Source organism: Sapajus apella, unplaced genomic scaffold (genome assembly GCF_009761245.1).
Source record: "Sapajus apella isolate SASKATOON/1434 unplaced genomic scaffold, GSC_monkey_1.0 scaffold159, whole genome shotgun sequence".
Lineage (NCBI taxonomy): Eukaryota > Metazoa > Chordata > Mammalia > Primates > Cebidae > Sapajus > Sapajus apella.
Window position 1 is genome coordinate 102,967 of NW_022437099.1, and position 10,213 is coordinate 113,179.

The 10,213-nt window shown below is 43.6% G+C and overlaps 1 protein-coding gene across 2 annotated transcripts; it reads left to right on the forward strand.

The window, feature by feature from the left end:
* Positions 1 to 2,882: 2,882 nt before the first annotated feature.
* FAM200A (family with sequence similarity 200 member A) lies at positions 2,883 to 9,073 on the forward strand. 2 transcript variants are annotated; one of them, XM_032266535.1, is made up of 2 exons: positions 2,883 to 3,157; positions 6,855 to 9,073. In XM_032266535.1, exon 2 carries the CDS (start codon positions 6,954 to 6,956, stop codon positions 8,673 to 8,675), a length of 1,722 nt encoding a protein of 573 aa, XP_032122426.1. In that variant the 5' UTR covers positions 2,883 to 3,157; positions 6,855 to 6,953; the 3' UTR covers positions 8,676 to 9,073. The 2 variants fall into 2 exon arrangements, with proteins under 2 accessions (XP_032122426.1, XP_032122427.1); XM_032266536.1 differs by having other exon boundaries at positions 6,885 to 9,073.
* The last annotated feature ends 1,140 nt before the right edge of the window (positions 9,074 to 10,213 follow it).

Genomic DNA, 10,213 nt, shown 5'->3' on the forward strand with positions numbered 1-10,213 from the left:
TGCAGACTCAAAAAGTCCCCTGAGTCAAAGTCGTGGCTCATACAGGGAGAGAGTGGGATCCTGAGGCCTATCTCTGTCACAGTGTAGTCCACAGGAACTTTACCCAACCATCATGATGGGCCACCAGATTGATGACAAATGCTAATAGTACCCAGTGAGGAGCAAGTGACAAGGGCCATAGATATCCTACTAAGACTTCTTACTAAGGCAGTACAGAAACCTGAAGATATGGGCATTAATCAAATGGATGAAGGGGTCCAGTGGTTTGGGGACATCACCCAAAGGTAAAAGAAAGTTGTTCCCCCTTGCACCCACTAATCCCAAAGAAATTGGAACAGGTCCTGGTGGGCCTCTTTGGATTTGGAGGTAACATATTCTGCACCTGGGAATACTGTTCCAACACATGTATTAGGTGACCTGAAAGGCTTCCACTTTTTATTTATTTATTTTAATTGACGTGGAGTTTTGCTCTGTATCCCAGGCCGGAGTACAGTGCCATGATCTTGGCTCACTGCAACCTCTGCCTCCTGGGTTCAAGCAAGTCTCCTGCCTCAGCCTCCCTAGTAGCTAGAATTACAGGCACCTGCCACCACACCCAGCATTTTTGTATTTTAGTAGAGACAGAGATTCACCATGTTTGTTGGCCAGGCTGGTCTTGAACCCCTGACCTCAAGTGATCCCCCTACCTCAGCATCAGATCCCTTTTACCTTGGAATGGGCTTCAATTTGTTCTTACCAGAATTGATATATGCTGTAAATGAGCTTGTCTTCCCCAACTACTTTGCCTCCAGCAGCACCACCATCTGAGAGCTTGCAGAGTGCCTTATCCATTGACATACCTGAAACTAAGGAACCCACTGATAGCCAAGGAGGTGTGACAGTGAACTTGAAGCTACAAAATTCATGGTGCATACTCATCATCCAGAAGCAGCTAGCCAGATAGGATTTTGGAATGGCCTGTTGAAGACTAGGCTAAATTGCCAACTAAGATGTAATGCCTTGCAAAGTTTGGAGCAGTACTTCAGGATAGAGTATATGCATTGATATGTATTGGGCCAAAACGGATATATAGTATTGTGTCTCCAGTAGGACTTTATGCATACAGGAGTAGCCTATTACTATCATACCCAGTCACTCACCTGTAGAATTTGTGCCTCTTAGCTCCAAAAACTAGAGCCAGCTGGGTTACGATCCTTATTTCCAGGAAGAACATTTCCTTTAGGAGACATTAAATATTCCATTGAACTGGAAATAGACTACCACCAGGACACTTTGAGTTTCTTGTGCCAGTAGGTCAGTAGGCAAAGAAAGGAGGAGTCGTTATAGAGATGCCCACCATTCCTGCCACACACACAACACAAATACAAAAACATATACCCAGTCAGCTGCATTCAGTAATCTGCCTCCCTGGACCCTTTAGGCACTTAAGTGTAGGAATGGAGACAGGGTGGAGAGACTGGTTCAGACAAAGAAGAAAAATACAGTGCATAGCAATGTAATGGCTCTTAGCAATGACTTGGAACACTGGAAGGAAATATGAGAATGTATCTGGAGGAATAAGTTCTGAGACTATGACATCATCAAGGAGGACTATAGATCAGAGAGCCAGACAGTGATAAAGGAGCAAAGATTGGACTTGAAGGTGCTCTGCGGGAAAATATATATGTATGGAGCAAAGACACACTCAAGTGGATTATCGAGAAGACTCATGGGGAAGTAGAAAAAGGCAACCACAGCAAGATCAAACCCCATAGGTTGAGAACCTCTATCCCTGTAAAAAAAAAACAAAACCATAACGTATGAAACATTAGTCAGGGCCTAGAAGGTAATTCGGATTACCATGCAATCATAGGCTCTGTAACACATAGCTGTTCCTTTCGTGGGCTTTTCTCTTGTTGCGCTGTACCACAGACTTGCCCGGACTTAGAGTCATGTCACAGCCATTCAAGGTCTCAGTTACTGTTTTATAAAAGGTGAAGTCGTCCGAGCGCGACGCCTGTAATCTCAGCACTTTAGGAGGCCGAGGCAGGCAGATCACAAGTTCAGGCATTTAAGACCAGCCTGGCCAACATGGTGAAACCCTGTCTCTACTAAAAATACAAAAATTAGCCGGGCGTAGTGGCATGTGCCTGTAATCTCAGGTACTCAGGAGGCTGAGGCAGGAGAATCGCTTGAACCTGGGAGGCAGTGGTTGCAGTGACCCAAGATCGCACCACTGAACCCCAGCCTGGGCGACAGAGCAAGACTCCATCTCAAAAAAAAAAAAAAAAAAAAAAAAAAACGGTGAAGTTATTCTTTACCAAACGTAGAAGCCCTAATTATTGTGATAACACTTGGACAGCAAAAACGCCTCAAATTCAACTTATGGTTTCACCATTGCTAATCTGAAAACTCCCAGGAAACATAAGACAAGCTCAGAATTTTATAACTATCTAGTGTTGGAAAGAACGTCTGTTGCCTACAGACAATATTTGAAAATACTGCCCATTCAACTGGCAATACATACATAATCAGCATCTCAAGAGAGACAGCCTCTTCGTTTTGTGAAACCATTTATTCTTGATCTTTCTGCCTCCACCCTTGTTTCATTCATCTCCTCTGCCACAGACACACAATCACTATTTTTATTGTGTGATAATAATTATAACTATTACAATTATTGCCATCATTAAGAAAAATAGAAGGAACATATAAGTATCTGAGCAGGGCAGTATAAAGGAAAATTCATCCCCTTTTCCCCGCCCCGTGCACCTCCTCGGAGCGGACAAGCTGAGGAGCAAGATCCCCAAACCCTAGTTTAGAGCCCTACACAGGGATGCAAAGTCCTCCCGCGATCCTAGAGAGGACCCCGAAGCGGAGCGCAGCCCCGGAAAGCGGGTATGACGCACTTCTGGCTTTTGGGACGCTTTCCCTGGGCTCTGACGTCCAGAGGGCCTGTGTCTGAGTCCAGTGCCCGAGTCCAGTGCCCCTGGTCCCCGAAGTCACAACTCCTCCTATCCCAGGACCCCAGACTTCTCCGGGGGGGGACAGAGTTGGACGTGCACTGCTGTGTCCTGCAATCCCCTCGCCACAACCGCCCTGGACGGAGTGAAAGCGGGTCGCGCCAGCCTCGGCAGTGGCAAGCGCTGTCTTCCAGCAGAGGCGTCGCTGGGTACAGGTGGGAAGGGAACAAAGTTTTGGTTTCCGGACTGGAATGGGACACTCCTGGGATTGGGGAGAGGCGGTCTGCGTGTCCCTTCTGGCCTCCGAGTCCTGGGTTTTCACCCCAAAGACGCGCGGACAAAATGATCCCAGTCAGATTATCTGTGCTCCCCAGTTGTCCCCACTGGTTTTCCTTCTGGTGAGGGCTTTTCTGGTTTCCTAGGTACCCCGAGTTGTAAAATTCGGGCAGTCTTACACGATACCAAGTGTCATTAGCCTTACAGTTTTTTTTATTAGGATGGGCTTGTTAAGCCCGTGTCTGCAGATAATGTTCACCCTCAAACCCACCATCATTATGGTAGCGATTAGCGTGAAGGCCGGTCACGGTGGCTCACGCCTGTAATCCCAGCACCTTGGGAAGCCTAGGCGGGCAGATCACTTGAGGTCGGGAGTTCCAAGATCAGCCTGGACAACACAGTGAAACCCTGTCTCTACTAGAAATACGGAAATTAAGCCGGGCGCGGTGGCTCAAGCCTGTAATCCCAGCACTTTGGGAGGCCGAGGCGGGTGGATCACGAGGTCAAGAGATCGAGACCATCCTGGTCAACACGGTGAAACCCCGTCTCTACTAAAAATACAAAAAATTAGCTGGGCATGGTGGTGCGTGCCTGTAATCCCAGCTACTCAGGAGGCTGAGGCAGGAGAATTGCCTGAACCCAGGAGGCGGAGGTTGCGGTGAGCCGAGATCACGCCATTGCACTCCAGCCTGGGTAACAAGAGCGAAACTCCGTCTCAAAAAAAAAAAAAAAAAAAAAAAGAAATACGGAAATTAGGTATGGTGGCACACGCCTGTAATATTAGTTACTTGGGAGACTGAGGCACGAGAATCACTTAAACCCGGGAGGTGGAGGCTGCAGTGAGTGGAGATTGCGTCACTGCACTCCAGCCTGGGCGACAGAGCGAGACTCTGTCTCAAAAACAAACCAAAAAAAAAAGTGTTTGAAGCCTACTGAATAAAGAAGTGATTGGGATGCAATAGGAAAAGATTATTGCCGGGCATGGTGGCTCAACGCCTGTAATCCCAACACTTTGGAAGGCCAAGGCGGGTGGATCACCTGAGGTCAGGAATTGAAGATCAGCCTGGACTATATGGTGAAGCCCCGTCTCTAAAAATTAAAAAAAGAAAGAAAGAAAAGATTATTTACACTGGACCCTTTTCCTTTCAGTTTCAAGGCTTTAGGGTTTTTGGTTTGTTTGTTTGTTTTGTTTTGCTTTGTGACAGAGTCGGCCAGGCTGGGGTGCAGTGGTGAGATCTCGGCTCACTGCAACTTCCGCTGCCCGGGTTCAAGCTTTTCCTGCTTCAGGCTCCTGAGCAGCTGGGATTACAGGCGCCCACTACCACTCCTGACTAATTTTGTACTTTTAGTAGAGATGGCGTTTTGCCATGTTGGCCAGGCTGGTGTTGAACTCCTGACCTCCGGTGATCCGCCCGCCTCCACCTGCCAACGTTTTGGGATTATAGGCATGAGCCACTGCACCCTGCCAGGAAGGGTTTTAAATGAGCAGTTTCGGACATGGGGGGTTTTCAGTTGTAGAAAGTATCTACGCTTGACATGGAGGGGTAGAGAAGGGAATTTGTGGACAATGTAATGGACCATTAGACTGGTACCAGTTCTCCCATTGATATTCTTGGATGAAAACACATAGACCTACCAAGTCTCAAACATGTCATAACTAAAGTAAAATAGATTATCTCAGGGGCCCTTCCAATTTTGGAATTCACTGATAAACTGAATTTAACATTCATCTAAGCAAAACCTGCTGCCCTTCGTTCATTTCCAGTTGTGCCACCAACATACAGAAAGTTGTTTACATTACTGAGAAAGGCTAAGTAACAGAGTACCAAAGAAAACATGGGGTTCATTTAGTAAAGTCAGGTAATACCTCTAAATCCACTAAGCTCACATGAATTTAGGTAATATCTCCAAATCTACTAAGCTCACATGAATGGGGAAATATTGCAGTGTATTAGCAAACAAGCAAGTGAAGGTGCTTTGTCCATCCCATGTGTTGTAGAAATCTCATTCTCCCTCCAGAATAATTCATGGATCTATGTAACATGAAATGTTTCAGTATTCATAATACTGAATAATTATACCACTTAACTTTTTTTTCTTTTTTTTAAGATGGGGTTTCGGCCAGGCAAGGTGGCTCACGCCTGTAATCCAAGCACTTTGGAGGCCAAGACGGGTGGATCACCTGAGGTCAGGAGTTCAAGACCAGCCTCACCAACACGGTGAGACCCCCCATCTTAAAAAAAAAAAAAAAAAAAGGCCGGGCGCAGTGGCTAAGGCCGTGCGTGCCTGTAATCCCAGCTACTCAGGAGGCTGAGGCAGGAGAATTGCCTGAACCCAGGAGGTGGAGGTTGCGGTGAGCCGAGATCGCGCCATTGCACTCCAGCCTGGGTAACAAGAGCGAAACTCCGTCCAAAAAAAAAAAAAAAAAAAAAAAAGATGGGATTTCATCATGTTGGTCAGGCTGGTCTTGAACTCCCGACCTCAGGTGATCCGCCTGCCTTGGCCTCCAAAGTGCTTGGTTTACAGGCGTGAGCCACCGGCCTTAACTTCTTATTTTTTTTTTTTTTTGAGACGGAATTTCACTCTTGTTACCCAGGCTGGAGTGCAATGGCACGATCTCGGCTCACCGCAACCTCTGCGTCCTGAGTTCAGGCAATTCTCCTGCCTCAGCCTCCTGAGTAGCTGGGATTACAGGCACGCACCACCATGCCCAGCTAATTTTTTGTATTTTTAGTAGAGACGGGGTTTCACCATGTTGACCAGGATGGTCTCGATCTCTTGACCTCGTGATCCACCCGCCTCGGCCTCCCAAAGTGCTGGGATTACAGGCGTGAGCCACCGCGCCCGGCCCTATAACTTCTTATTTTTAAGAAAAAAATACAAGTTCTAATTTTTTTCCCTGTGCCTCAGTGGATCATCTTGTATATCCTACTTTGGTGATTTTTTTTTTTTTTTTTTTTTTAGACGGAGTTTGATGCTTGTTGCCTAGGCTGGAGACGATCTCAACTCACCCCAACCAACACCTCCCAGGTTCAAGCGATTCTCCTGCCTCAGCCTCCCAAGTAGCTGGGATTACAGGCATTTGCCACCATGCGCAGTTAATTTTTTGTATTTTTAGTAGAGACAGGGTTTCTCCATGTTGGCCAGGCTGGTCTCAAACTCCCAACCTCAGGTGATCTACCCACCGCAGCCTCCCAATGTGCTGGGATTACAGGCGTGAGCCACTGTGCCCAGCCCTTGGTGATCATTTTTAAGAGGGACTAGATCAGTTTTTAGAGTTGGCAGTGCAGCAACATATTTAGGACATCAGTTTCAGAATTGGATTTGAGTGCTGGTTCTATACTTACTGACTTACTGTGGGTTGTTGGGCACATTTAATCTTTTTGAGCTTCTATTTTTTCACCTGTAATATAAGAATAGTAATCATGTGAACCTCATAACATTTCCCTGGGTATTAAATTAGTTGTGTATATAATACATCAAATCTCCCTGACACACAGGCAACATGAATGACAGTTACTCATCAGTTACCATGTCACACCACTAGATTTAGTGAATTGTTTTGTATGCATTGTTAGCAGCCCAGCAATACCATGTTGCTTTTTAATACTGTTGTTACATTTTTCTACCCTGCAGGATAGTAAAACCTGATCTTATAAAACCTAGGTCACAAAGCACAGCCCTGCAAAACAGATCCTATTTGCATCAAGTGAGCCAGTTCCTGGAACCTGAATAATGACTCCTGAATCAAGGGATACTATACATTTGTCTCCATGGGGTACCCAGGAGATGAAAGGCATTGTGATAGTGAAGGTGGAGGAGGAAGAGGAAGAAGACCATTTTCAAAAGGAAAAAAACAAAGTAGAGTCATCACCACAAGTTCTCAGTCGCTCTACAACTATGAATGAGAGAGCCTTATTATCATCATATTTAGTTGCATATAGAGTGGCAAAAGAGAAAATGGCTCACACTGCAGCTGAAAAAATTATCCTTCCAGCATGTATGGATATGGTACGTACAATTTTTGATCATAAATCAGCTGATAAACTAAAAACTATACCTCTTAGTGATAATACAATCTCTCGTCGAATCTGTACGATTGCAAAACATTTGGAAGCAATGCTTATTACACGGCTGCAGTCTGGTGTAGACTTTGCCATCCAACTTGATGAGAGCACTGATATTGCAAGTGGTCCAACACTCTTGCTTTATGTCAGATATGTGTGGCAAGATGATTTTGTAGAGGACCTCTTATGTTGTTTAAACTTAAATTCACACATAACTGGATTGGATTTATTTACTGAATTAGAAAACTGCATTGTTGGTCAGCATAAATTAAACTGGAAACACTGTAAAGGAATTTCAAGTGATGGAGCAGCAAATATGACTGGAAAACATAGCAGACTTATTGAAAAATTGTTAGAAGCAACCCACAACAATGCTCTTTGGAATCACTGTTTTATTCATCGAGAAGCTTTGGTATCCAAAGAAATTTCACCAAGTCTAATGGACGTATTGAGAAATGCAGTGAAAATTGTTAATTTTGTTAAAGGAAGTTCACTGAATAACCGACTTCTTGAAGTATTTTGTTCAGAGATTGGAGTTAACCATACCCACTTATTGTTTCATACCGAAGTTCGTTGGCTTTCTCAAGGAAAAGTATTGAGCCGAGTATATGAACTCAGGAATGAGATTTACATTTTTCTCATTGAAAAGCAATCTCATTTGGCAAGTATTTTTGAAGATAATATCTGGGTAACAAAATTGGCATATTTAAGTGATATTTTTAGCATTCTTAATGAATTAAACCTGAAAATACAGGGGAAAAACAATGATATATTTCAGTATCTTGAACATATTCTAGGATTCCAAAAAACATTATTGCTGTGGCAAGCAAGACTTAAAAGTAATTGCCCCAGCTACTATATGTTCCCAACATTATTGCAACACACTGAAGAGAACATTATTAATGAAGACTGCTTAAAAGAAATAAAGTTAGAGATATTGTTGCATCTCACTTCTTTGTCTCAAACTTTTAATTATTACTTTCCAGAAGAGAAATTTGAATCATTAAAGGAAAATATTTGGATGAAAGATCCATTTGCTTTTCAAAACCCAGAATCAATAATTCAGTTAAACTTGGAGCCTGAAGAAGAGAATGAATTATTGCAGCTCAGTTCATCATTCACACTAAAGAATTATTATAAGACATTAAGTTTATCAGCATTTTGGATTAAGATTAAAGATAAATTTCCACTGCTAAGTAGGAAGAGTATATTGCTGTTACTACCATTCACAACTACTTGTTTGTGTGAATTAGGATTTTCAATCTTGACACGATTAAAAACGAAGAAAAGAAATAGGCTCAATAGTGCACCAGACATGCGGGTAGCATTATCTTCATGTGTTCCTGACTGGAAGGAACTTATGAACAGACAAGCACACCCATCACATTAAATAAAATCTTTACAAAATTTTGTGTTTAGCAGAGCATGGGGTCTCACACCTGTAATCCCAGCACTTTGGGAGGCCGAGGTGGGCAGATCATTTGAGATCAGGAGTTCGAGAGCAGCCTGGCCAACATGGTGAAACCGCATCTCTACTGAAAATACAAAACTTAGCCAGGCATGGTGGCGCATGCCTGCAGTCACAGTTACTAGGGTGGCTGCGGCACGAGAATCTCTTACACCAGGAAGGCAGAGATTGCAGTGAGCTGAGATGATGCTACTGCATTCCAGCCTGGGCAACAGTGAGATTCCATCTCAAAAAAAAAAAAAGAAAATTGTGTCTGTACTTTTTAAGGGATTTTGCAGTATGTTGTATTAAAATGTTAATAAAATTACATTTGCAATTAACTAGGTTTTTATTTTCCTACATAGTATATTTCATGAAACTCGTTTCAGTTACATGAATGTGTGTATGTGTACAAGATGATATAAAATATATGTCCTTCTGTGAATTACTGTCAAGAATTTTGAAAAGAGGACAGCACAGTGGCTCACACCTGTAATCCCAGCACTTTGGGAGGCCAAGGTGGGTGGATTGCTTGTGACCAGGAGTTTGAGACCAGCCTGGGCAACACATTGAAATCCCCTCTCTACAAAAAATACAAAAATTTATCCAGGTTTGGTGATGCGCACTTGTATTTCCAGCTACTCAGGAGGCTGAGGTGGGAGGATCATTTGAGCCCAGCAAGTCGAGTAATGATCATGCCACTGCAGTCTAGCCTGAGCGACAGAGAGAGACCCTGTCTCAAAAATAATTGTTTAAATAGTTCTCTTAACACTTATTTTTATACTCAAATCTGTTTCCCTGTCCACCGCCATCACCTTGCTTTCTCTTTTCCATCAGAGCCTTATTGACATTCATTTACTCACTGTCTCTGTGCTTTTCCTTTTTTTTTGTTCTAATTCCAGGAAGTAAGTCTTTTTTTGTTTTTACTTTTTTTTTCTTTTTTTTTTCAATCTACATAGTATTCCTTTTTTTTTTTTTTTTTTTTTTTTTGTTTTTTTTTCTCTTTGCCCAGGCTGGAGTGAAATGGTGTAACAACCACCTCCTGGGTTCAAGGGATTCTCCTGCCTCAGCCTCCCAAGTAGCTGGAATTACAGATGCCTGCCACCACGTCCCACTAAATTTTTGTATTTTTAGTAGAGATGGGGCTTCACCATTTTGGTCAAGCTGGTCTCAAACTCCTGACCTCAGCCTCCCAAAGTGCTGAGATTACAGGTGTAAACCACCATGCCCAGCCAGAAGTGAGTCTTAATACCAGTCTCAGTTTAACACTATGCTGGGTTTTTTTTAGATATGGGCATGTGTGATAATTCAGCTAATGAGACATTGAGGCCTTCTATTGGAAGATTTCTGTGACTTCCCCTGTTTTCAAAAAGGACACAAGTGGCCCGGCACGGTGGCACATACCTGTTAACCCAGCACTTTGGGAGGCCGAGGTGAGTGAATCACTTGAGGTCAGGAGTTCAAGACCAGCCTGGCCAACA